This window comes from Hippocampus bargibanti, linkage group LG14, assembly GCF_051943395.1.
Source record: "Hippocampus bargibanti isolate YZ-2025 linkage group LG14, ASM5194339v1, whole genome shotgun sequence".
NCBI lineage: Eukaryota > Metazoa > Chordata > Actinopteri > Syngnathiformes > Syngnathidae > Hippocampus > Hippocampus bargibanti.
This window is the reverse complement of record NC_142747.1, coordinates 11,769,532-11,796,720: the sequence shown is the minus strand read 5'-3', so window position 1 is coordinate 11,796,720 and position 27,189 is coordinate 11,769,532. Positions and strand designations below refer to the sequence as shown.

Here is a 27,189-nt window from a genome sequence, read left to right as displayed (position 1 = left end):
TCACTTTGCTGCTGTGAAATGTAAATGTCTCCACTGCGAGACTAATAAAGGCAAATCCAATCCAAAAAGTGTCTTTTGAAAAGTAAAATTTAGGCTGATGTGAGGTTTATCGAATAAAAAAAACTTTTTTTTTACTTTGAAAAAAATCGATTCCGAACATTTAATCAGAAAAACGGTGCTTTTACTTGTTTGGGGACCGACGAAAATGAAAAGAAAAATATGGTGATACATATTTCATATAAATGAGGGGATGAGGATCTATATTGGAGATGATTTTGATTTGAAAAGTGTTGACTCCAACAGTCAATTACAGTTAATAGCTGAGCCCATGAGTAAAAAAAAATATTTCATACTTCTGCATCAAGAGAAGAAACACAATGTTGTCCATCCAGATAGCAAGGTGCATTTTATTAGATGATGATCCAATTACATGAAGTCAACATCAGCATCCCTCTTTACAAAAGATGTTAAAATTGAAACATTTGGGATAAAAATGTCATTTTATACAGCCAAATGGAGAGAAAGGCTGACGTGACCCAAATCCAATGCATTCATCATCATGGGGCTGGTGGATAGGCATTATTTACATTCTGTTACGTAGAGGTTGACACCAATGGTATGCCTCGCGGCAAATGCTGTGATCACAATAGATTCATATATTAAAGATCTTTTGTTTACAAAATAAAATATGCAAAATACACCTGACAGACAAGTATTTTATCCACAGCCTTGGCGTTCAGCTAAACACACCCTCTTTCACAACTTTCCCAAGCAAAACGGGTTCTTTTTTTTTTTTTTTTTGCTCGGTCAGGTTCATGTTGATGGGTGCTTTCTTTGGTTATGTGGTTGAATATGACAGACTGCTGCTAACCGGAGAGGTTGGAACAAGCATCGACAAAAGAGTCTACCACGTGAAGATGCGACATTCTATTTGCCATACATCTGGAGTGTGTTTATCTACTTTGTTTTGGACATTGTGGAGATGGCTCGGAAACGGGGCCATTGGCAGTAACACTCAGATGAGAAGAAGCAAAGACTCAAAGCCCACTGGGCACTTTAGCTCATGCATACTGTATATTTGTGGTGTCTGCGAGATGGAAAGTCTAATGGATTCTCTCATTTGAAAATAAAAATAAAAAAGCACATTTTCATCAGCGAAGGAGTCGATACAAGAAGGACAACCCCTTCATACGTGGACTATCGACTATGGGCAAGAGATGGGAACGCAAAAAAATAAATACCTCAGGGCGTTATAGAGACGAACACGTGGGTCTTTCTGGCAAAACTGCTTTATGTAGCCAGTTAGGTTCACAATGGAGTGGTAGGACTGCCGTATTTTCCACTGTATAAGGCACACCCAAAAGCCTACATTTTCTTCAAAAGATGACCCTGCACCTTATACGCAGGCGCGCCTTGTATGTGAAGTAATATTGAGCCACAACAGGTTTCACAACTCCTGTTAGCAGCCACGATTCCATTTCCCCCTGAGGAAGAAGTCATGCGTAACGGGTCTACTGTAGTGCCTTATAATGTTGATGTGCCTTATATTGGGAAAACTTTTATTTATTTATATGTTATATTTGGAAAACTTTTCATTCGATGAAGGTGCGCCTTATAGTCCGGTGCACCTTATCTATGGAAAAAGTTTGAAAATACACCATTCATTGGGGGTGCGTCTTGTACACCGGAAAATACAGTACTCGGATGCGATGTAAGTGAAACAGCAAAAGAGATGGAACACATAAAGGTCAACCACTAGACTGCAAAAAAACAAGAAAAACACAACACTGTACTAAAAACGACAGCTGGATATTACACCATGAGATCCTGATCATTGCCCTAGGGCAGGGGTCGGGAACCTTTTTGACTAAGAGAGGCATAAAAGTAAAATATTTAGAAATGTTTTTCAGTGAGAGGCACACACGCGCGAGCTCGCGCTCGCTCGCGTACACACATGCATGCACGCACACAAAAACGCACGTGCGGCCATTTTTCAACAAAATGTCAGAATGTATTATTTAAAGGACAACCGACATCACTTTTTTGTTTCCTAACTGACATCAGAAAAACGTTTTATAGCATTTAAAATACCCAAAGCACGCAGTATGATATTTTTAGTAGAATGCAAAACACCAATAAAAATTACTTAAAGTGTCCAAAATCTGCAAAAAAAATGAACCCGGAAGTGGCCAGTTTCAGAAGGTCCCGCCCCCTGGTTCGTGGCGTCACCCCAAGACGTCTTGCCTTGCAGGAGAATCAAAGCAATGGCTTCAGATTCGGAGAATATGCTTTCTTGTTAATCATCCAGTTATGAATGAGTCAAATAGTTCTGAAGAGGAAGAGGAAAGCATACATGTTTGCAATCGATTAAAGAATTTATTCTGTGCCATTTTGAGGCAATAGGGGGGGGGGGGAAATGTAGCACTAAAAAAGAGGCAGAAAATGTCGACAAAGCTCCGTGTGAGGAATTAATCAGCCCCTTTCCACAGTCTGATTAATTCCTTACGCGGAGCTTTGTCGCCCTCTTCTGCCTCTTTTTGGTGCAACACGAAGTTTTCAGACCAAACAAGTAGAGCAAAAAGTATTGACGTGATGGAAGGACTGCTACAATGTGTCTTTTTTTTGGTCAGGGGCGTTCCTTCAGTGATGTAGGGTGAGGACTCGTCACCAACTCAAAAACAAGACTTCCGGAATATTCAGCGCGAGTCTTAAAACGTAAAATATGGCTATATGCGGTGGAATCTTTGTAAAATAGGCTCAGTAGAAGTCATTTGAAGCCATTTTACAAATTATGGACAACTTGTCCGGAGACATCGGTTGTCCTTTAAAATAACTTTGTGATTGTAGTCACCATTAATCATCTTCCATCACCGTTTGGTTTGGGGCCACCACAAAAATGGACAAAATCCGACTTCAACGGACAGTTCGGACGGCGGAAAAAATCATTGGTACCGCCCTACCCACTCTCGAGGACTTGCACACTGCAAGAATCCAAACTAGGGTGCGGAAAATCATACCTGACCCTCCGCACCCTGCCCACCACCTTTTCAAGCTACTCCCCTCAGTCAGGTGCTACTGATCCATGCGCACCAAATCCAGGAGACATTTAAACAGCTTCTTCCCCCAAGCCATTAACTCTTTGAACAGTAGCCCAAATTGAACTGTATAGTGCCTCTTTGCAATTTTTTGATGATACTACTAGTGCAGCGTGTTCGGCCGGAAACAAATTCCTTGTGTGTTCTACATCATTGGCAGTAAAGATGATTCTGATTCTGATTAACATGAATGGTTTTCCGTTCCTCGTGATTGGTAAATATCCAGTCAAACGATCGGAATGAAAGTCAACTTGCCGGGTCCATATGTGAAGTTACTGCTAGCTAGCCTGCACAGAGCTCATTAGCTTCTTGCAAAAGTATATTGATGCTAACGTGAACATGGGGCTTCTTAAAATGTCCCTGACATTCGACTGTTTCATCAATGGAATTGTTTCATTGCAAATTAGAATCAGAACTTTTTCTCTCCACAAAGGCGAATCCTTCGGTGTATTCAAGCTGAAGTGTACTGGTCATTTTTTTTACTCGTCGGGCTCATCTAAAGGGGAGTTTACCTGTTTCAACATGATGGCCAGTATCATCCAATCAAAATTGCGATTTCCGCCAACCTAGGTCAGTGTCATCCAATCAAAATTTCGCTTTCCGCCAAGTGCAGACCCAACAGGAAATGAACAGCGAAAAGGTGAGAATATGTATTTAGTTTTATCAGCGAGCCATAGCAATCATCAAAAGAGCCATATATGGCTCGCGAGCCATAGGTTCCCGCCCCCTGCCCTAGGCGGTCCATCGCAGTTACTCGTACGTATGTGTTTAATGTATATAAATGCAAAGGTCATGTCCACTAAAATCAGTCCAGGTCAAAGAAGTCATTTCCTCTGAAGTGAGATTGTACAGACACGGCACATCACCACGTGAATTATTAGCTTTTTAGCATCCACGGCGCACTTTGTGGTGCCGCTGCAAGTAATCATCAACACGATAATAAGCCCATCAAACTTTTCATTCTATGGCCAAGCGCAGTCACAGTTTCGGATTGCATCCAACTGAACCTTTCTTGTCTTTGGATCCTACAAGACTTTGACACCCACCAAAAAACCTGCAGGTCATGTTTGAGTATTTCAAACCAAGCAAGATTTGAGGAAAACCTGATATGGTCGAGCTATCTCTCTTAAATTTTACATCCCTGAGCTGGACCTGGCCACAAGCCGCCAAAGCACCCGCACGACCGGAGCGTCATCTTTCCCTTCATGCTGAGTGAACGGCCCGTCGAGAATCAATCTCCCGCCTACCCGCTGCGCTCGGATGTCTGTGCCAAACGTCATCAGTGGCCCAGCTGGCACCGCCCCCAATCATGTCAATGTGCTATAATCATCTTAGGTCATCGTTGGCAACAGCAAGGGGGGTACAGAACAACCAAGCATAGCTGACTGCTCGTCGCCTTTCCTCTGAGCTGTTTTTAGTGTTAGAATATCCTAAAGATCCGGAATCAGGTTTCAGTAAGAAAAGGAGACCGGCCGTCTCATTCGCGGCCAAAGGTTGTCAGCTCCCAGTTCAGATGTCAACGACTCGAGGCGTATCGCGTGTGAGTGTCAGTGTGTGCAAGAAGGCGTCATAGAGGTGTGGGGTGGGGTGGAGTGGGGTAATGGGCAGGGACTTACAGAGGTTAATGGTATATCAGCCAAACCAAAGTCACACACTCACCCAGTACAACCCCCTAATACCCTCCCCGCCCTCCCCATCCATCCATTCACCCAACCCTCTCCCCTTGCAATGTGTTTGTGTCCTGGCGGGGCTCGTGGCTCAGTCCCAGCCGTTGTCCTTGATCATGTGGGCCAGCTCGATGATGAACTTGCCCTCTTTATACTTCTGACTGCTTTCGAAGGCATGTTCCTGCAGGGGTGCAGCAAAAGACAGGACAAATACATTGTGCTGATTTAATAGCAGTTTTGTCAACCCACAATGGTTGAAGGAGGAGAAGAAATGGATTTGGTTGGAGATTTACTATTAAAGCCATTTTCAGGACAGACTTTTCAAGAAACGGTAGATATCATTAAGAAAGGTCTGAGTTATTTCATGGCTAATGGTACCCTCTAGTAAGTACACTTGGACAAATCACACCACGCTTTTTTTAAAGTCTGTGGATTGATACAGACATAGTACTACTGAAGGCCTAGCGATGAAATCCATGGCTCGCCACTGCTTTCTGGCCACAGTGCAGCACCATGACTGCGGCTTTTGAATCCAACGTCATTTTCATCTAGTCCCAGGTCACAAACTCCCACCACATTTTAAGATGCCATTGGGTGTAGCAAGCAAACCTAAAACTGTAGGTTCGCAACCATAAGTTCCAATTAGAGGATACACTATACTTGTTTTTTTAACCCCCTTCCCCTTGAGGTCACGCACCAGATACAGAAGTGTCTTTAAATGTGGAGGTTGTCGACTTTGTATTTGCCTGTGTGGATTTGGAGTGGCGTGATCATATTTCAGGTATATAAGGGCAGTGGGTTAAGGTCATCGCCACTTTGATGACAGCAGAAACTCGACACAGCTGCAACTGATATGTATGCCATCGACCCCGCCCTACAACCCCCGATTAAGTACGATTACGTGTGTGTATGTGTGTGTGTGTGTGTGTGTGTGTGCGGGCACGTGCATTCGCCATGTGTTTTGGTACATGGTACAGGAATAGAATCTCAGTTGAAAAAAAGGAAATATAGACTTGTAAGATGAATGTTGGAAAATGTAAAAAAAAAAGCAAAATAACGACTCGTAAGATGAATGTAGGAAAATGTTTATCCCGGGAAATGTCAAGAGTTGGAGGTGAGGCCCAAGCAGACGGTGAATAGAGCCTTCTCAGGCGCCAAACAACAAGGATATTGTGTACTTGTGCAGGCCCACCGTCGAGGAAGACGCTCATGTGCCCACAGTGTAAATTCTCACCTCCATGCTGACTGCGTACACCTCCTACAACTGCACTCAATCAGCTTTGCTGATAGATAAAAGAAGGATAACATGCCTGCTTCCTGCTCAAGTTCCTTCATGTATTGCCAACACTAAATTGGTGCTAGGTATGGATTTTAACCGGGTGACTCTCACGCCAATCTATTACATCCATGCTGAAGTGCGAGCAAACGTTTGTGCTCAAGGGCCTCATTTGATTTTGAAAACAGACAGATGAGTTGTATAGAAGGAGAGAAGTAGAAGTTGTAAGTTGCTTTTTGCACAGCAACTTACAAAGAAAGCACATTAGTCCATCAACATTGTGCCTTTGCCTAGGCCATTGTGAGATTAAAAGAAAAATATTCAACACCGTTATTGAGTCGACATTTCATGATCTGTGTCCTCGTGTGGTGCCTTACAACGTGGTCCACTCAGATTCATTTTTGAATGCGGCTGTTTGCTTTTCCTTGTACTGCTTGCACTGGACTCAAGTTTTTTTGGGGGGAGGGCACTGAATAACCAAACAGCACATTTGAACAATGACTTTCTGTTTGAGTAAAGCAGTACGATTTCCAAATGAAGCCATGATGTAGGAATGGGGATTTTGAGGGCGACAAAGTTTCTAACGTTGGTGGTCTTGTGTTAAAAAAACAAAAAATCCCCTCATAAAATCAACTTTTGCCTACAGGGGCCCTCGAAAACTCATAGTGTATGTGCGTGTGTGTGTGTATTTCAACCAAATGTTGCAGTCTCTTGTTACAGTAATCCCGTCTCTCAAAAGGCCACCCTTTTATTTTATTTAAGTTAAATGTCACACTTCATTTCTAACCTGCCAAACAGCATCCCCAACGATATATAAAGATGCCGAGTACAGAATAGTGCCTGCGGGTTCACTGATCCAGAATGCATCGGTGTTCCAAATATAACTGGGGGTGCAAATAAAATTAAGACGTGGCTGTTAACTCATTCACTGCCATTCACAAATGTATTCGGGAATTGAAAATATGACAGAGCGCCATTCCCGAATTATCGTAGTTCGGATTTTGTTTTTTCTTAATCTTGTTGGAGACACCAAACCCCACCAGTTTCATATGCTCATTCCAACCCTTCTTCCAATGACTGTGCCTACTAACTGGAGTCTAGACTGAGAGGTGGGCCTCTGTGGCGGAGGATCCTGAGACCGACTCACCGAACCCCTAGGGTTCGATCGAACCCAGGTTAAGAACCACTGGTCACTGGTTTCTTACACTCCATTAAATGTTTATGCAATCCTAAAACTCAATATTCTGTCGATCCTGGAATTCAAGTGACAATGACAAAAACCCTGGCACCGGAGTGGACACATTTTTGTACGTCTGGCAGTGAATGAGTTAATCATCTCGGAACCTTTGAAGTTGTTTAGGCACAGGACTGAAAATCGGTAGCGGGCACTCACATATTTCCAGCCGAGGGTGGTCTTGCAGTTCTCACAGTAAATATCCGCTACAGCGTGCAGGCCTGTGAGCAGAACTCTCTCCTCTGCAGGACCACACCCTACGTTCACCCTATAAGAACAAGAATGGGTCCAGCGAGAGAAAAGACAGACAGATAGAGAGGGAGAGAGAGAGAGACTGGGGTGAGTTTATCTTGGTCTGTTTCATACAGAGTGTAATATAATGTGCACAGAGTGAGTGAGTCAGTCAATCCCACCCACTCCCTCTAAGAGAGCAGAGGACTAGTCTGCCTACAATTGACTTGAACGGCCTGAAATTCATCTGACAATGACGGTCCCCCGGAGGCGGGCTTGCTCTGTCTACACAGCAGCCGTAAAACCAAAACAGTGTGCCAGCCTGCTGGAAGAACATAAATTGCAAACTTCCTTAAATAACAGCGTATGGAAAATGGCAATTCTACCAAGGGGTAGCGTGCATAGGCGCTCAAGTTAAGCCAATTGAAAGCAGATGGAGGCAACAAAGAACAAAAGACGGACACTCACACAGAGTTGAACAGGTAGGCTCTACACTGGCTGCCCTGGAACGACTGCAGAGGCGAGAAGAAAGCAAGATGAGTAGGCTGTGACACGCATGGACCCTTTTCATATTGCAGGAAGAGACTCTCGCAGAAGGTATTAATGAAGACCATCAAAGACAAAGAAGTACAAGTCGATTGTACTTCTTGTTTTCCTTTCGGCTTTTCCCTTCAAGGGCTCGCCACAGCGAATCAGTGTCCTCCATCTTCAGAGGTGTGATTCGCAAATCTATTGTACAAAATACCATATTCAAATGTGGTGTTTTTTCCCCAATACTTGCGAACGTGAAGCCACGTCAGTTGCAACATATTAACTCATTCACTGCCATTCACACATTTATTTGGGAATTGAAAATATCATGGAAATTTGTTCGGGTTTTGCTTTTTCATGTTAGGGTGCCGATAAACCGCTGGCCATGACCTCTGGCAATGTCTTTCCCTTCCACAAGGGGCAGCATCTCCCTTTTTTCCATGTTAGCGTGTTATTCCAGCTTCAGCTGTTGTTAAAGCGCTATGTAAACCAATATGTATTGCATTGTATTTTGGACACCCGCCCTCATTTCAAGCTCATATAACTCCAGACCCATATAATTTAGGAATTAACTTTTTTTCTGATGAAAGAAGAGAGTCTGTCTAAGGTTTCTTACGCTGTATGGAATATTTATGTAGTTCTAAAACTCAATATTCTGTTGGCCCTGGAATTCGAGTGACAATGACAAAAACCCTGGCACTGGAGTGGACACATTTTTGCACATCGTCTGGCAGAGAATGAGTTAAAAGAATAGAAAAATGGTTTTGCATGTTCACTGTGTGCGTGCGCCATCCTTTTACGTTTGTTATCCATATACATGTCTCTTCAGTCTGGCAGTGAATGAGTTGAGCACATCTGTAACCCTGCTGGTTTTCCTTATTGGCCGTAATGCTGTTGAAATGCTACCCAGGTGCAACAACAGTTGTGCCATGAGTCGAGTTAACTCAGTGAAGCGGCCCTTGTTGGTTACCTTGGAGATGAGCTCGTCGTGGTTGGCTAGGTGAGCTCGGCAATGGATGCAGCTGTACGTCCGGTGGCAGCTCGGCAGGTAGGCCTGGAAGGTCTTGGAACGCGTCATTCTGACCATGGGCGGGGTTGGCGGGCGGTGCAAAAAGGGACTGCCGGCCCAGGTCGGCTCACAAGGGAAGCACCGCAACACACAGGTGAGGGCCGTGGTGGGCGGTGGGTCGGGAGGCAAACACCTGCAAGGAGAGGTGGGAGGGGGTGACTATGGTGGACAGCTGATCGTGTCATTGGGTGACAGGGTGCATGAAAGTGTTCAAGTTGTTTGTATCTTTTTTTGCGTGTGCATCTGAAGTACGTATTTGGCACTCCATTGTCGCTTGAATACATGTCAGCATTTGTAAGCCCCAGTGTGTTGTTGTTGTTTTTTTGAAACAATGTGGCATCATTTGCAAATAATTCCACAGATTTTAAATTGTAGAGAAAGTTTATGAGCATTTTAGTACAGCAGACGATCTCGTGAATGCACAAACGCATTCTTTGACCAGCTCACCTGGGCTCTAGTCATTTTGGTGAGGATCAAACTTATGGAACTTGGTTGCCATTTTGCTTTTCTTAAAATATGACTGCTTAATGTTGTTTTTTTTTAATTAGACAAGATGAAGCTGATTTGTACTCATTTAACCTGAATCTAGTGCTCTGTGGTAGTCAGTATAATTGCAATTATTCTGTTTTGAAAACAAAAGGAGCACTCTTCTCGTGACCTGAAGAAATGTTGCTTTCAAGGGGAATGACTCATGAGACACGTCACATAAAACATCGCATTCATGGAGTCCGTTGTTTGAAGTAAATTTGTATTGGCCACACACACAATGATTTACAATCATTCCCGAATTTGCTCGGATTTTGTTTTTTCATACTTGTGTGCCGATAAAGCACTGGCCATGGCCTCTGGCAATGTTTTTTTCTTTTCCACAAGGAGGCAGCATTTTCCCTTTTCCATGTTAGCGCTTTGTTCCAGCTTCCACTATTGTTAAAGCGCTATATAAACCTATATGTACTGTATTGCATTGCATTTTGGACAGCCACCCTCATTTCAAGCTCACATCACTCCACATCCATATAATTTAGGAATTAACTTTTTTCAGAAGAAAGAAGGGAGTCTAAGGTTTCTTATGCTGTATTGAATATTTATGTAGTCCAAAAACTCAATATTCTGTGCGCCCTGGAATTTGAGTGACAATGACAAAAACCCTGGCACTGGAGTGGACACATTTTTGCACGTCTGGCAGTGAATGAGTTAAAAGCATAGAAACATAGTTTTGCATGTTTACTGCAAGCGTGCGCCAGTCTTTTACATTTGTTATTCATATGCATGCAAACAAATAGCACTTCAAATGGTATGCATGTGATTCTTTCAAGGAGAATCAGCTGACCCCAACCCCCCGCCCCCTCAAAAAAAAAAAGCAAATCAACTTTTGTATACCCTAAATTTCAAGCCGAACACAACTCCTGCAGGCTGGAGCCATTTTAATTTCCAGGCCTCCTCCCCCAGCAGCTGCATTGGAGCGTTTGTCCACAGTTGCAGGCACACTTCCCATTGACCCAACCAAAGTAAGCAGGAAAGCTAGCTCACATCCAAGTCTAGCATGAGGCCGCAGAGTTAATCTTCTTAGCTTAACGCAACTGTGAGCCTCACGCTCACCTCGCTGCATGATACCAAATAGTCAAAGCCCAGAAAAATACTTGCGTTCCTTGCCGGGGTGACTGAGCTTAGTGAGCTGGCCAGGACGCGTGCAAACGTAAGAGATTTTAGTAGCAAAATATACATGCAAAACTCCACAGTTTGTTCCTGTCAAATCACTGGCAAGATACAATTCTACTTCCCAGCAGGCTATCCATTTGCCAAGTGAAGAACGTAGCAAAGGTAACAACGGATCTGCACTATGTGCGCAGCTACTCGTGCTTGTCCATTTTCTATCATTGTCCATTTAGCCCCCCCCCCCGACTTGTGCTCTCCTTATCGAAAGGCCTCGCCACACAATTGCATTTGTTTTTCCACCGCTGCCACTGTCTATTCATCAATCCGACCGTGTGTCGTTTCAGGTCACCGCATTGGCCGTTCTGGTCATTTCGGAGTGTCATCACAAAAGGGCTACATGCCATGAGTCTCACCAGCCGAAAGGGCCCTTGTATATCCCAACAAAAAAACCTTTGTTATATAACCGACTGATGCCGCCGCCGCCACTACCGTTTGTGACGACGATCGGGGCAAAGCGAGAGATGCGAGTCAGATGGGGACAGAGTGGGGAAGTACAAGTGTGCATAAAATGCTGCTGTGCATGAGCTGCACCCACGACCGGCAAATAAGCACCCCACCTTCTCTTAACGTCTTCCCCGTTTGGTGTTAAACAAGCCGGAGGAATACAGCAGAGTGACATCGCTTAGCCTCACAGCACATCAAATGCAACTGATTGGGCACACCTATGATGTCGCAAAAGAATGTGTATCTTTTTGTTAACGTTTTGTGCGACGTGGTCAGATTCAGAATCATCTTTATTGGCCAAGTGTGTAGAGTACGCAAGAATTTGACTTTGATAGAGCATGCTGCACTATCGTCATAAAAAAGACATGACAAATAAGTATGGAGGACGCTAATAAAGGCTAATCTAATCTAATTCTTTCATATAAGTGGTACCTCTCAGAAACAACCATATGCAAGGTATCAAGCAGAGCTAAAGTGATAAATTGTAGAATAAAATCCGCTTACGGTTGGTGCAGAAAATCAGTGAACCACTTTAAAGTGATCAGATGTCCTTGAGCGCCTCAAAGTCTCTGGTGCTGGAGATTTTATTTGTCAGTAACAGTGGTTCAAGTGAGTACAGACCTAGAGCTACCATGATTATAATGGCATACTGTTGTGAGAAATTGCAAAGGGGCACTATACAGTTACATTTGGGTTACTGTTTAGAGAGTTAATGGCTAGGAAGAAGAATGTCTGCTGAATTTGGTACGCATGGAACAGTAGCGCCTGCCTGAGGGGAGTAGCTGGAAAAGGTGGTGGGCAGGGTGCCGAGGATTCAGTAGGATTTTCCGTACTCTTGTCTTGGTTGAGGAGCAATCTGTTTTCTCAGAGAAATGACAAAAAGGGATCTTGTACGTAAGGTAGATTTTACCAAAAGTAAAACGAGAGCTAGGGAGGCCAGACATGTATGGTTTTGAGACAGGATCAATGACCTGAAAACGGGATACTGAGCTACAAGTGTCAAAGTTGGAGATTAAGAGATTCTCTCTGCAGGTTCGGGAAAACGGACCAGAAGGTTTGGAGTCAAAGACAGAGTGGAATGACTGAGACGCAAAAGTTTGAACATGTACAGAAGAGGGACAGTGACTATATCGGGAGATGGATGTTGTCATGGAGCCACTATTTTCTAACCGAGTACGAAGGCAAGTGCTTTCATTTGAGTACACTCTTATACAAACTATACACTAGCAACAAAATGTGATTTCTTTCGTGAAAATGTATACAAAATTATTTACCAATATTTGAGAGGTGTACTCACTTTTGTGGTACAGCAGTTACAATGATGACATCAAATCCAAAGTATACTGTACTCTTGAATAACAACATGATCAATAGCCACATGATCAAAGTGATGCAATATGGGGAGGCTGCAAGTTTTTAAGAGGACATTAATCACGTGTAGCTCTTCAAAATCCAAAAGGTGCACAGGAAGTCCTACGCATCACATCATTCAAAATACTGTACTAAAAATTGTGAATTGTTGTGGACGCTGAAGACCTGCAGCGAGTATGTGTGATCCCTACTGTATGAATCAGGTCACACAGGCAGTGGCACACTTTATCTGGGCCAGAATTTCAGCCAACACACGGAGCCCAGATGGCAGGGATGCCTGAGCTCAGCAATCCTGCGCGCGCCCACGCGCACGCAGCCAGACACACGTACACATTCACACAAACGCACACACTGTCATCCGACACTGAGTTGAAGATCTGCAGTGACCTGTCAGGTGCCGTGAGAGGGTTATAAGATCAGTTGCATCGATCATGTATGGTTGAGGTAATGTGGATTGTTCGAGACTAAATAGACGCGTGCGCGCGCATTGTGGCGCACGCGCCTCGGAAAACAATACAAAAACGTGAGGTTGAAGTGAATGACAAAGTAAACCTCGTCAAATGTCAAAATAAATTAATGCGGAAAGGGGAAAAAAATAAATAAATAGCGTGTCAAGGGGAACACCAGAGTCCCGACTGTGTTGACAAATAATCAAGCACCATAGACTTAATGGGCTGACATCAACACTGAAATACTCGTAAACTCAAAAAAATATTAACAAAGAGTGAGATGCACCGAATGTGACAACAATAATAACAAGAACAACGCGTAGCAATTACTTTTACCTTTGTGTGAGAGAAAAAGAAACTACGCGTTGTCTGGAAAAACGTCGCACCTCCTCGTTTTCTTCGTGACAGTGCCAATTTTAAACGTTCGTTGATGCTTCTTACAATGTGAAAATGTCCTCTGGGCTTCTAGTCTTTCTGTCTCTTGTCTTTGGTCTCCTGGGCCCGGGCAAGTCGTGCATAGACGCAATGTTTTGACGCGCGACGATGCCCAGCACAGTTCTAGAGGAAAACAAAGAGTGTGGAGACTGCCAGCCGTAGCGAGATGTTTCCCTTCCCTTTACCTCAAGTCACTGTAAACTCGTCAACAAAAATACGTATATTGTATTTTCTACTTGTAGTAACATGTACACTCCATCCCATTATACACATTTTTGTATGTGGACTACGCGAATCGCGTCGAACATCTCGGGCAAAACGTTTTAAAATGTCACGACAGAGGTTCATCCTTTCATCTTGACTGTTTGGTCTTTAGTAAGGGCGGTATTAAAGTATGATTGGCATACCAAAAGACCACTCATTGAAGTGAACCAGCATAGCAACATCGCGCTCATTGGTTTAGAAAGACTTAGTCCGCTGTTTACGTCCGTACACGTTTTATCGAATCGGTGAGAAGACGAATTATGTATTTTTGAAGTGATTTATAAAGAATCATTCTATAGGAGTAAAACTTCACGTTTTATGGGGAGAAACAAAACATCGTTACACTATGACTCAATATTTCCAATCAGTAACTCGAGAATGTACCTGGGGTCAAAAGACTAATAGTCGTAAATCCAACGTCATGGCTCCCCCTTGTGTCAAATACGTGACCAGTTTCTATGGCGCTATCATTTCGTGTGCTAAATTGGAAATAGCAGCTTCGATAGTGGTGCGATCATATTTACACCGGTAGAAAAACTGTTTGCCTTTGTCAGAAATAGAGCGTGTATATTTTTATTATGGCTCAATAATAACTGAACTACTACAAAACTCTTGTCCCTTGTGCAAACACGACGAAGTGAGACTGTCAAAACAGACCAAGTCACTGAAACACAGTCGTACATCTTCAAACAATAACAGTGCAATACAAATAATGTACACAATTTCAGTTGCTTTAATATCTGCAATGCAGGTTGACTTTGAGACTGGGGGAGTGTACTAATCAATACACACATACACAAATATAAAAGTTCATTTCATTGACAACGCTTGACACCAGCATTGAACATTACATTCAATCATAACGTAAAGTGATTGGTGACCTATCTGCATTGGAGAATATTAGTGGTTTGATCATCCTCCAATTAGTGTATTTTTCCCTCTGCATTAATTGAGAAAAAATGAATCATGATGGGATTATCCCAAAATGTTAAAACATTTTTTCAGGGGAAAAAAGACATGTGCAACTCATTAAAAGAAACTTGCAAAACATTCTTGCACATGGAAATGCCTCTTATATTCAAATATATTATTCATTCAAGAAAATAGTGCAGTACTGCCCTTGAGCATGCCCTTGTTTTTACTCACTTGCTGTCTGACGTCAGCACAGTGGCCAAATTGCCTATGCTGACAAATTTAATTGAAATCAAAAGTCGTCGGGACCTGTGAATCCTGTCTCTGAAAACAGATTTAGTGCAGCTGTTTAGACAGCACTCACCAGTAGAAACGCAGAACTAGATTTTAAAATGAAACCAAAATCGAAACATCGGTCCATGGAGTAAAATGTGAGGTAAATTGTAACGGCCAGCACAATCTATCGGCCTTTTTGCATACAACATCTAACGCTTGAGTAGTATTGCAAACATAACCAATACATTCAAGTAAAATGATCAAACGTGTGGTTGTAATGATTGCATCAAAAGATTTGATACCAAATTTCAATTAGTTTTAGGTTCAATTGTATTGCTAGTTTAACACCGAAATTTAAAAATTTGCAGTGCTCAAACACAATTATCTTGGTTTGATGGTAGAGTTCAGTTGGCCGTAGACACATCACTGAGGCTTGGAAAGGCTATTCTGATCAAGGAAGTCTTTAAGCTTGGTAGGAAAATCTGTCATAACCCCTGTAGCTCCCAAGTCAAATGCCCTTTGGAAGTCTTCTTCGTCATTCAGCACCCAAATGTACACCTGAAACCAGAAGCAACAGTTCTATTAATTTGGATATTTCTGAATATACAGATAGTCAATCAATTTTTTTTACAACTATACTAGTGCAGCGTGTTCTACCGGAAACAAATTCCTTGTGTGTTCTACATACTTGGCAATAAAGATGATTCTGATTCTGATTCTGATTCTGATTATGCCATTACATGCCAGAAAAATAAAATACAGTGAATGTGTGTAAGGCGAAAAAGATTGTCTGCCGAACATTTCCCATAAGAACCCATTAAAAATTAGAATAATGCCTTCCCAGGTCCCCATAAAACATAAATTTCTCCTAAATAAGCCTTAAAACTACACAAAATATACCTTATTTTATGTATAATAAATGTGCTATTGTATTGTAATTAAAGAAATAAACTGTACTGTAAAATAAAGTCGTTTTATTTACCTTTGTGATGGTCGTTTATGTAGTTGCCTCTTGATGATACCCGAGGGAAGTTGCTATGCATTCTCGGCGATAATACCCTCACTCACATTGTCCCCTGCTAGTTGCTTTTCGTTAATCCAAATCAACAGAAGTTTTTCAACCTCTTCTATTAGCTGAGACCGTTGCTTAGACAACACAGAAACACCCTTAGCCACACATAGCAATGGTCGACTTAGCATACTCGTACTGGGACGCTAAGTCACACAAACGCACACCTCATTTGTGTTTTTCGATGATCTCCTTCTTCTGCTCGCCCGTAATTTTTTGTTTGTGTTCTCTTCAGTTTAACACAAGCCTGTGGTGGGGTCTTTTTCGGGCCCATAATAGCAAAAGTACTCCACTTGATAACAAACCACGTCCACACTCAAAGAAAGGGGTGACGAAAACTAGTCCGCCAGCCACCGTGGCGCTGCGTGGTTTGTTTCGTCAGCCGAAAATTAGTTCGTCAGCCAAGACTATATGCTCGCAAATTTAATGTTCGTGAGGCAAAATGTCCGTGAGCTAAAGCGTTCATAAGCTGAGATATCACTGTATCATTAAACGTACAATGATGTGTGACTTGGTTTCTCTAATCAAGTCGGGTTACTCCAGGACAAAACTGAACAAAACAACATATCAGTGAAGGTACAAATAACCTCGTCAAACATCACCTGTATTCCCCGAGCAGTAAGATGCTGGAAGAGGGCTTTCCTCATCAGTAAGCTGCAAAGGAAAAAAAATGAATTGAGAAAGTAGTAAGGGTAGAAACATTACTTTAAAAAACTGAGTAGGGGACAAGATAAAATAGTACAGGAAAATGTTAAAGGACAACCGACGTCACTTTCTTGTTTCCTAACTGACATCAGAAAATCGTTTTATAGCATCTAAAATACCCAAAACACGCAGTATGATAGCTTTCCTCATCAGTAAGCTGCAAAGGAAAAAAAATGAATTGAGAAAGTAGTAAGGGTAGAAACATTACTTTAAAAAACTGAGTAGGGGACAAGATAAAATAGTACAGGAAAATGTTAAAGGACAACCGACGTCACTTTTTTGTTTCCTAACTGACATCAGAAAATCGTTTTATAGCATCTAAAATACCCAAAACACGCAGTATGATATTTTTAGTCAAATACAAAACACCAATAAAAATGACTTAAAGTGTCCAAAATCTGCAAAAAAATGAACCCGGAAGTGGCCAGTTTCAGAAGGTCCCGCCCCCATGTTCGTGGTGTCACGGCAAGACGTCTTGCCTTGCTCGAGAATCAAAACAATGGCTTCAGATTCGGAAAAGATGGCTTTCTTGTTACTCATCCAGTTATGAATATGATTCAAATAGTTCTGAAGAGGAAAGCATACATGTTTGCAATCAATTAAAGAATTTATTCCGTGTCATTTTTAGTGGGGAAATATAGCACCGAATGTGTGTCATCTGGGGGGGAAATGTAGCACCGAAAAGAGGCAGAAGAGGGCGACAAAGCTCAGTGGAAAGCTCCGTGGAAATGGGCTGATTAATTCCTAACAATTTTTGTCAGTGAATATCAAATAGATGCTCAGTGCCACAAGAATTCTCCATCGTGTTATTTATGTGTTTTCCTTCTAATTTCGCCATCAACACGGACCAACACGAAGTTTTCAGACCAAACAAAGTATTGCAAAATGCATTGAGGTGATGCAAGGTATGTCCTTTCTCGCTGAGGGACGTTCCTTCAGTGACGTAGGGTGAGAACTCGTCACCAACTCAAAAACAAGACTTCCGGAATATTCAGCGCGAGTCTTAAAACGTAAAACATAGCTATATGCGGTGGAATCTTTGTAAAATACGCTCAGTAGAAGTCATTTGAAGCCATTTTACAAATTATGGACACAACTTGCCAGAGACGTTGGTTGTCCTTTAAGTGCACCTAATTCCAACAATCAGACAATAGGCCACTAAGTTGACTGACTGCCAAACTTGTTGAGTCAACTCACCAGTCTGCAAGCCAGGTAATTAGGCGCTGACTCTTGCTCACTCTATTCGCATCATAAAGTCTGGAAAGAGGTACAGTATATTGAAGAAATGACAATGTTTTTTGCTTTTTTAAAAAATGGCATTGATTGATTTTAAATTTAACAGATGGGTTGGGCAATTATTTGACAAGCGAATTGGGGAATAAAAACAAAGTTTAAGCCTGTAACATAACATGTGTGGGAAAATGAAGCACTGTCCCTTCATTGTACGTGTTCTACATCTGACAAACATTGTGCCTACTTTTCCATGCATACACTTACTTGTTAACAATGTTGGGCATTGGTATCTCCAAGAACTGTTCCTTTAAAGGAACAAATGGGAGAAGACCCGTGTAGAAGAGACACAACAACTGCAACACTCTGGGAAAGCTAAACAGCACAGGAATGCGGGGGTTCTGCAAAACACGAATCCAAGATGGTCAGGGATAGCTGCCGACTCTGCAAATGGTTTGTTATGAAACTACCATGACAAATATGACTGAGTGGTGATGTGGAAACAGCAGGCAGACATACCTCTTTGTAACACTTCCTGACTATCTGGTTGCTGGCGTTGCCCCATACTGTAAGGTGCTCTCTGTCATATTTTACAACCAGCTCGGACACCTGCCACCCAAATACAAAAAAATACCAAAATATAATCTGAATGTCAAAGGAAATATGGATCTGACATTGAGCCGTCAGAGACAAAATGAAATAGGCTTTCATACTGATATTCTTTCAGAGCATACGCACGTACACACACCTTCTTGATTAGTGTGTCGTTGTTGACCTTGATGTCAATGTTGACAGGGGTGTTGGGAAATGCTTCAAAAACATCCTTGAGCAGAGGAATGCGTTTGTCATCTCCCCCCTCGCATATACACTCTGTACACACAAGGACATGTAGATAACGGGGTCAGTTTCAGTAGAAATTATGGCACCCCCTACCTAACCACCCCATATAAAAATAGTTATTATATAATACAACCTCGGCAGGATGTTTACTGGTTTACAGCGGTAGCAGTTTGATTAACTCATTCACTGCCAGTATTCGGGAATTGAAAATATGACGTAGAGCGTCATTCCTGAATTTGTTCTGGTTTTGTTTTTTCATTCTTGGGTGCCGATAGAGCGCTGGCCATGGCCTCTTGCAATGTTTTTTTCTTTTCCACAAGGTTGCAGCATTTCCTTTTTTCCATGTTAGCGCTTGTTCCATCTTCCGCTGTTGTTAAAGCGCTATATCAGGGGTCGGGAACCTATGGCTCGTTTGATGATTGCATATGGCTCGCCGATAAAACTAAATACATATTCTCGTTTTTTTCGCCGTTCATTTCCTGTTGGGACTGCAGTTGCCGGAAAGCGCAATTTTGATTGGAGGACACTGACCTAGGTTGGCGGAGAGCGCAATTTTGATTGGATGATACTGGCCGTCGTGTTGAAACAGGTAAACGCCCCTTTAAATGAGCCCGACAAGTACATTCCAGCTTTATTGGCACATGTCTGGCAGTGAATGAGTTAAGAGGTCCGATTGACACGTGAGCGTGCATTGGAGTGACCCAGCCATAGGCACTCACCCTTTTGAAAGGTCACATTCAGCTTGCAGAGGTATGGTGGTAACTCCTGCACAGAGCAAAGAGTGGAATGTGGAAAAGGCATGGAGACATGAAGTCAAATATGGTGGTGAAGTACAGTGAGACCTCAACTTACGAACTTAATTGGTTCCCAGACAGAGTGTGTAAGGCGAAAAGTGTGTATCTCAAAAAAAATTCCCATAGGAAACCATTAAAATGGGAATAATCCGTTCCCGGGTTTCCATAAAATATACTTTTCAACTAAATAAGCCTTAAAACTACACACAACATACCTTATTCTATGTATAATAAATGTGCTATTGTATTGTTATGAAAGAAATACACTGCATTGTATCATAAATTCACTTTATTTACATTTGTTATGGTCATTAATGGCTTGATGGAATGGCGTTGGAGGTTGAAGGTCAAAGGGAATTGCTGTTTGGAAAGAGAGGCACATTACATGAGGACTGTAATTAAAGAAATAAACTGTGCTGTAAAATAAAGTTTTATTTACCTTTTTGATGTTCGTTGATGGCTTATGGAAGGAGAATCACCTTCTATATGGAAGGAGAATCAGCTTCCATAAGGACTGTTGGTAACTTAACCTCTGGTGCTGTTCGGTCGTGTGCTTCCGCCGAAGATCACTCCGCCAGCCGTGGTGGGTGTGTAATATGAAAATAGTGCTTATTATAAGGTTTAATTTTCAGAAATTTGAAGTTTGTAAGACGAAAATTTTGTAAGGTGTTTGCAAGTTGAGGTCTCACTGTACTGTGTATGAATGAGTGAGTGAGTTAGCGAAAGACAGCTAAAATAACAGGGAACTTAAAGGACAACCGACGCCCCCGGACAAGTTGTGTCCATAATTTGTAAAATCACTTCAAAGGACTTCTACTGAGCGTAATTTACAAAGACTCCCAACGCATATACTGTCTATATTTTACGTTTTAAGACTCGCGCTGAATATTCAGGAAGTCTTTTTTTCGAGTTGATGACGATCCCCTACGTGACATCACATTTGGAACGCCCCCTGACCGAGAAAGTGACACAAAATTGCATTTTGCGGGACTTTTTTTTTGGTCTGAAAACTTCGTTTTGATGGGGAAATTAGAAGGAAAACACATAAATAACACGATGGTGAATCGTTGTGTTGCACCAAGACTACTATTTGATATTCGCAGACACAAATTCCCAGCAGACAAATCAGCCCATTTCCAACGGAGCTTGGGCGCCATCTTTTGCATTTTCTCGGAAACTACATGCTGTCATTGACGGCTCGAATTGATATGGGAGGACTTCTTTAATCGATTGCAAACATTTATGCTTTCCTCTTCAGAACTATTTGAATCATATTCATAACTGGATGAGTAACAAGAAAGTATCTTCTCCGAATCTGAAGCAATTGTTTTGATTGCAAGGCAAGACGTCTTGGCCTGACGTCATGAACAAGGGGGCCATCTGAAACTGGCCATTTCCGGACTAAAAATATCAGCCTGCATGTTTTGGGTATTTTAGATGCTATAAAACGTTTTTCTGATGTCAGTTAGGAAACAAAAAAATAGTGTCGGTTGTCCATTAAAATACTATAGAATAAATTAAATAAATGCGTACCCCATATGCCATGTCAGCGATGTATGCATTAATACCAGTTGCTCGTTGTAGGTGTCGGTCATGTGACACCACAACCTGCTCATCCTTTGTCAGGTGACAGTCAAGCTCCAACATGTCCGTGCCAAGAGCCACGGCACTGAGAGGAACAACAGGTAGATATTGTTCAGCAGCAGACTTCCACCTGGTGCTGTGGGTTGAAGTTCAACTTACTGTTTGAAAGCTGCCATGGTATTCTCAAGGTTTTCTGCTGCTCCTGCAATGCAAACAAGAGTGGTACAATGTTATGGACAGTTGCAATTTCTAATAAGACCCGCACAAGATACAAGCTTGATCTGTAGTGATTTTTGAGTCTGTGCGTTAATAACAAAGTTAGAGTTGAATCAGAACCTCTACTACTCACACACGTGTCTGTGCTTTAAAGTCCCGACTGAGTATTGTTCTAATTTGGGAATGGGATCCCACAACATTGAATTGGGATATTATTCCTGCCCCCACAAGAATGAAATCATACGCACTGCTACTTGAGAGAGTACTCACTTACCTCCACGATGTGAAATATGCTTGCTGTGGAACCTCTCTTTCTTCTTCCGATGCAAAAGAGTCGGACATTTGAGTAATAACGCGGAGGTGAGGACGTAACCAGTCACCGTGGACAGGACGTAAACCGCACCGTACATTCCTTCTCCAGAATTCACGGGACACGCACAAATATGAGTTGTTACGAGCACCATTCGTCCAACAGTAACTACTTCACCTTTAACGCCGGTGTACGAACCAATTTTAGTTGTTTAGCATCCGGGTAGAGCTTGACAAGTCGGGCGCCTACCCATTTATTAAAGATTCTCGCGGTGTCCTTTGTTCAATCGACCGTTTTAGTCCCGGTTCCAGTTGATAAATGTCTAGATGTGTGTATCTGTCATTTGGGTCAGTCCGCTGCTTGTTTTTAATGCAATAAAACGAGTGCGTGACATTGCTTGTCTCCGCTTGTGTGGTTGTTTAGCTTTTCTTCTTTGTGGACTGCGTCATGGACACAATGCTGCAATAGAGGTAAATTATCACCCTCTGGCGGATAGATTGAGAAATTCTAATGACTCAATCCACCAGAAACCAGACAATGTCATTGTACTGGGTGAACATTTTCAGTTGTACTTTGTCTTCTTCTTTTCCTTTCGGCTTTTCCCTTCAAGGGGTCGCCACAGCAAATCAGTGTCCTCCATCTTAGAGGTTTGATCCGCATGTTTTTTTTGGCCAAGCTTTTACGTCGGATGCCCTTCCTGACACAACCCTCTGTATTTATCCGGGCTTGGGACCGGCACAAGAAGACATATGTCCCTTTGTGGCTACAGAACAAGCAACTCGCTCAGTAAAAGGCTCCCAAACACAAAATGGTAATCGCAACAGCAACATTCAAAAAAAGCAAAAACTATACTCACCATTTGATGACAATTTTCTGATCTTACCGTGAAATGGGCATGTCTTTCCTTACATTACATCACAAACAGAACTTCAGTCCTTTAAGAAGCTTTATCTTCCAGTCATAGTATTTGAGAATGTGAAATGCACATATGGTAGTGGGGACTATTTTGTCAACTAGGTGGCAACTAATCCTTACATGGCACAAGTGGAAATTCAACCTATTACGTTATTCAAAACAATCATTTCTACATTTTCTGATTACAAATTCTTTCTCTCAGATGATTTTAGTTGACATGCCAATCTAATGTCCTCAAGGCCTTCAGAAGTAATTCTGCTGTCTTTGATTTGCCCCAAATAAAATATAGACTTTCAGCTTTTCCTGTCATTTCTTTTCACAGAAACTTGTAAGTGTTGAACCTGCTCCTACCATGTTTCACAGTCTTTTGGAAATAGGAAGTGTTAAATTTGTACCAGACATTATGATGAAAATGTTTACGTTTTCTAATTTCTGTTTAGGAGATACGAAAGAAAACATATGGACCTCTGTTTCAATAATCAATTGAGAATGCAAAGCTATCAATTGTACTTTGTATATGTACATTTTGACGTTATATTCCTTTTTTAGACCTGTGGTATACATTTTTACATTATAGATTTGTCATTTCTTCTTCTTATTTTATTTCACATATTCATAAAAAATATAAATATTGAATCAGACAAAGCTGTATCAATCTATACAACTAATATATATGATTTAGTCAGGATTAACAACCCCTTTTAGCAATATTTGACAATGACACACAAATGTAAACGCAGAACAATGTCCAAGTTTGAATATTCGCACTCCAGTCAAAGTTCACTTGGTGCAATAAACTGTCTGTGATAATGACATACACACCCTGACGGCACATAATTATATTTAATGCACAGACTTTGGTGTAAATGGAAGACCAGCAAAGAACTCACAAAATTCCGCCAAATTTAACAGATATTCAGCAGCAATTGGACTGCCTGGAAGAAGAGTATCAGCATGCTCAGGTAAGCAACTATGAGTAATCACCAACCCTGTGTTTAATATTAAATAGCACATGCTCTCAGTTCTCAAGATACTATTTAAATTCACGAGCAAAAAACTCAGTCACACCAACTGCACTGCATAATTTCCTGTGGTTATTGATATTCTCTAATTCTGTTTTGTTGTTAATCAGGAGTCACACCGGATATACCTACAAAAACTGGATGAAATTGTCAAACTCCAAATAAGATGCACTTCCTTCATTCGCCATCAACAAACACGATTGAAGGAGTTGTCCTCTTGTGTCAAAAAGTACCTGTCAACGCATGCACACACACACACGCACACACACACACACACACACACACACACACACACACACACACACACACACACACACACACACACACACACACACACACACACACACACACACACACACACACACACACACACACACACACACACACACACGCACACACATTTAGCTGAAAGGGGAGACTTTCAAGCACGCAAACTCATAGGTATACACTAGGACACTCACATTTTTGTCTTATTGTCTCATTAACCAGGTGCAACAAAGGACTGTTGGAAGAAGATGCCCTTGATGAAATAAAAGAGAAAATAAAACTGCAAACCAATGCTTTCTTTGAAATGGAATCCTTTCTCCCACGGAAAAATGGGTGAAAAAAATCAACTATGCTAAAAATATACATTTTAGTCTACCATTAAAAAAACAAAACGTTGTACATGTTGTGTTCTTATATTATTATGAAAAAAATGAAATCAGGACAAAATTTCAATGTGATTGTGTTTCAGGCTGTATCTCAGACTGGTTCTTGGAAATGTGAATGTAACTCTGCTCAGCAAACACTTAAAGTAAGTACTTTTTTTCCTGAAAAGGTGACCTTTTTCTAAAGGAGGTTATATAGAAAAGTCAGCAATGTTCCCATAGGCATCACATCTCACTAACTTCATTTAGTCCACAAGCCTTGCGCACTTCCTTATTCTATTTTTGTTTGTAACTTTTTGAAAACTCTTTCTCAGATTTGCCTACAAAGACGAATATGAGAAGTTCAAGCTGTACCTCACTGTCATCGTGCTGCTGTTTTCCTTTACATGCTATTTCTTTGTGAACTACAGGTAAGCATTTCCAGAAAAAAAGTTGGTCCTTCCCATGAGTCAATGGGACAATTGTGTTTAATTTTGGTTCATGGCTTCAGATTTCTTGATGCCATCCTCAACTTCCTGCTGGTCTGGTATTACTGCACATTAACAATCAGGGAAAGTATCCTCATCAACAATGGCTCCAGGTCAGCCGGAAACAGTATAAAGTTCTGAAGAAAATTATTTTGGAAGTTAATTTTCTCCATGTGTCACCTCCATTTCAGAATCAAAGGCTGGTGGGTTTTCCATCATTACATCTCAGCTTTTTTGTCTGGTGTAATGCTGACATGGTGAGTAAAGAGAACGCCCTTGACAGCTAACGTGAACCCTGAAAGTTTTCTGGCATCGTATGGTTAAAGTGTCCTCCCTTCTGCACTCAAGGCCAGATGGCAACTTGTACAAGATTTTCAGGAACCAGTTCCTGGCTTACTCCCTCTATCAAAGTAAGGTCAAGTCTTTGATAGTGTAAGTTACACCAGATTTTTCTCAAGACGTCATCCAAACATTTTCTCATGAACATGCAGGTTTTGTTCAATGTCTGCAGTGTTATTATCAGAGTGGCTGTCTATACAGACTTAGAGCGTTGGGTGAAAGACATAACATGGATCTGACCGTGGGTAAGGTTCACAAACACAGAATAAACATGCTCTCTGCATCATTTCATGTGGAGGCCATGTACAAATAAATGATTAACGTTTAGAATTCAGAACACGGTACATGGGTAGTTTCTCTTCTTAGAAGGATTTCAGTCCTGGATGTGGAAAGGACTGACATTTCTTTTGCCGTTCCTGTTTTTTGGTCATGTGAGTATACCGTCAATGGAACATCGGCACACGAGTCACGCATGAGCTTGCATTAATAATTAACTTTGTCATGGTTTCACTCATCACAGGCTCATGTGAACATTCTGCTTGTTTACATGCTACGATCTATTTGTGTTTTGCATTTGCGTGTTGCGTTTGATGTGTCATTGTTTGTTAGATTTTTCTTTTCACGTCAAAACATACAATTCTAAGACCTCATGTTTTTTTGTAGTTCTGGCAGCTCTTTAATAGCATCTCTCTGTTCAGACTGGCACAGCTTCCAGATTGCAAAGAATGGCAGGTCAGCGCTCACATAACCCAATTTTCATCCCCTCTTGATGTTTTCATTTTATTGAAATTTATTCATTTAAAAGACATACCTTACTCACGTTACAATGAGGCAACCATTTCTCGTTAAGATGGATTGGATTGGATTTGCCTTTATTAGTCTCGCTGTGGAGGAATTTACATTTCACAGCAGCAAAGTTATGAAAGGAATGAAAGTAGAAAAACAAAATACAGGAGCTGCTGGAAAGGCAGCCACTCTCGCGGCGCCGTGATTGAATTCCCAAGTTAACTTTTTGATTAAAAAAAGCTTGTCCCGATTGCAGGTGAATTGAAACTTCATTCTGTTATTAATGCCAGGTCTTGGTATGCAGCCTTTGCTTCTTAATTCTGTTCGCGGGAAATTTCTTCACGACGCTTGCTGTGGTCCATCAGAAGCTCAAGCGGATGAATCACAAAACAAAGATCCTATGATTCAAACAGTACGAGTAGTTTATCTTGAGGAGGGTGCTGTGGCACACAAGTGAATAATTGAAAATCATGAATTTTCACATAATTCATCAAAAGTTTTTTTAATTAACAGACAGGTGTATGTTGGCAATCAGAACATCTCTGTACTCCTCCACTATAAGTCATTAGAAGTTAGAATAAACCTGTTTATCCATCGCTTGCACAACACAAGTGATGGCTTCCTCCGAGTATCAACATTGTGTTTAATTCAACAGGTCCAGACAAGCCGATCATTATTACTGTATCTATAATTTGTATGGTTGAATTTTTGTTTAGCGTTTTACCATGAAATCTTTGCTGTATAAAATTTGTGATTTGGTTCAATAAAGGTTGGGAAACACTGGAATTGTGTGTTAGAAATCACAGTGTGTTTTCAATGTCTATATTTGGGACTTGCCGTCTTTATGAATTTATCCATGATCTGAAGCACTTTATCTTGATGAGTGTCGCGGGTATGCCAGCAGTCTTTGGGCAATAGGCGAGGAATGGAACACAACAGCCCTGAGAGACGGGTGTGCTAACCAGTCGTCCATGTACAGGCTACATAATAAAATAAATAAATAAATAAACAAATAAATAAATAAATAAACACACAAACATTTATCAATTTAGTCTGAACACTTCGTGATAAAATAGACAAATATTCTTAAAAAAATATAGAACAATTTCAAGTTAAAACGTAAAAAGAGTATTTGTGTGCAAATTGTATTTCTTCTCGATGTGTATAGTTATCGAAATGAGTCTTGCATATTACGGGGCGTCATCATTTTTATTGTTGTACTTGACTGTCGAAATTTTTAAACCATTATTTTACGAAGGTAGTAAAAAATTTAATTAGTTCCTCTGATTAAT

General features: G+C 41.4%; 3 protein-coding genes across 9 annotated transcripts in view; 1 reads left to right on the top strand and 2 right to left on the bottom strand.

Annotated features, from left to right (window-relative positions):
• Nucleotides 1-26,682, top strand: part of LOC148888317 (transmembrane protein 120A-like) — a 28,008-nt gene extending 1,326 nt beyond the window's left edge. For 2 of the 6 annotated variants that reach the window (XM_089013017.1, XM_089013018.1), the window contains 13 exons: nt 12,296-12,444; nt 23,546-23,595; nt 23,766-23,884; nt 24,145-24,255; nt 24,392-24,451; nt 24,620-24,715; nt 24,796-24,885; nt 24,964-25,029; nt 25,121-25,182; nt 25,264-25,356; nt 25,478-25,542; nt 25,810-25,843; nt 26,188-26,682. In XM_089013017.1, the coding sequence (XP_088869143.1) occupies nt 12,296-12,444; nt 23,546-23,595; nt 23,766-23,884; nt 24,145-24,255; nt 24,392-24,451; nt 24,620-24,715; nt 24,796-24,885; nt 24,964-25,029; nt 25,121-25,182; nt 25,264-25,356; nt 25,478-25,542; nt 25,810-25,843; nt 26,188-26,354 (1,162 nt within the window). In that variant the 3' untranslated portion in view covers nt 26,355-26,682. Of the gene's footprint in view, nt 1-12,295; nt 12,445-23,487; nt 23,596-23,765; nt 23,885-24,144; nt 24,256-24,391; nt 24,452-24,619; nt 24,716-24,795; nt 24,886-24,963; nt 25,030-25,120; nt 25,183-25,263; nt 25,357-25,477; nt 25,543-25,774; nt 25,844-26,187 lie in introns of all 6 variants that reach the window. The other 4 variants (XM_089013021.1, XM_089013020.1, XM_089013023.1 and 1 more) reach the window with 4 other exon arrangements.
• Nucleotides 782-13,665, bottom strand: LOC148888319 (protein yippee-like 2). The gene is made up of 5 exons (XM_089013026.1): nt 13,420-13,665; nt 9,005-9,236; nt 7,972-8,015; nt 7,432-7,540; nt 782-4,943 (listed from the first exon to the last, which is right to left on the bottom strand). Exons 2-5 carry the CDS (start codon nt 9,119-9,121, stop codon nt 4,854-4,856), a joined length of 360 nt encoding a protein of 119 aa, XP_088869152.1. The 5' UTR covers nt 9,122-9,236; nt 13,420-13,665; the 3' UTR covers nt 782-4,853.
• gdpd1 (glycerophosphodiester phosphodiesterase domain containing 1) lies at nt 14,498-23,401 on the bottom strand. 2 transcript variants are annotated; one of them, XM_089013025.1, is made up of 11 exons: nt 21,917-23,398; nt 21,683-21,820; nt 21,352-21,394; nt 21,142-21,277; nt 19,534-19,579; nt 18,723-18,844; nt 18,494-18,583; nt 18,242-18,375; nt 17,942-18,001; nt 16,642-16,693; nt 14,498-15,528 (listed from the first exon to the last, which is right to left on the bottom strand). In XM_089013025.1, exons 2-11 carry the CDS (start codon nt 21,816-21,818, stop codon nt 15,394-15,396), a joined length of 954 nt encoding a protein of 317 aa, XP_088869151.1. In that variant the 5' UTR covers nt 21,819-21,820; nt 21,917-23,398; the 3' UTR covers nt 14,498-15,393. The 2 variants fall into 2 exon arrangements, with proteins under 2 accessions (XP_088869151.1, XP_088869150.1); XM_089013024.1 differs by having other exon boundaries at nt 21,683-23,401.
• Nucleotides 26,683-27,189: the final 507 nt, after the last annotated feature.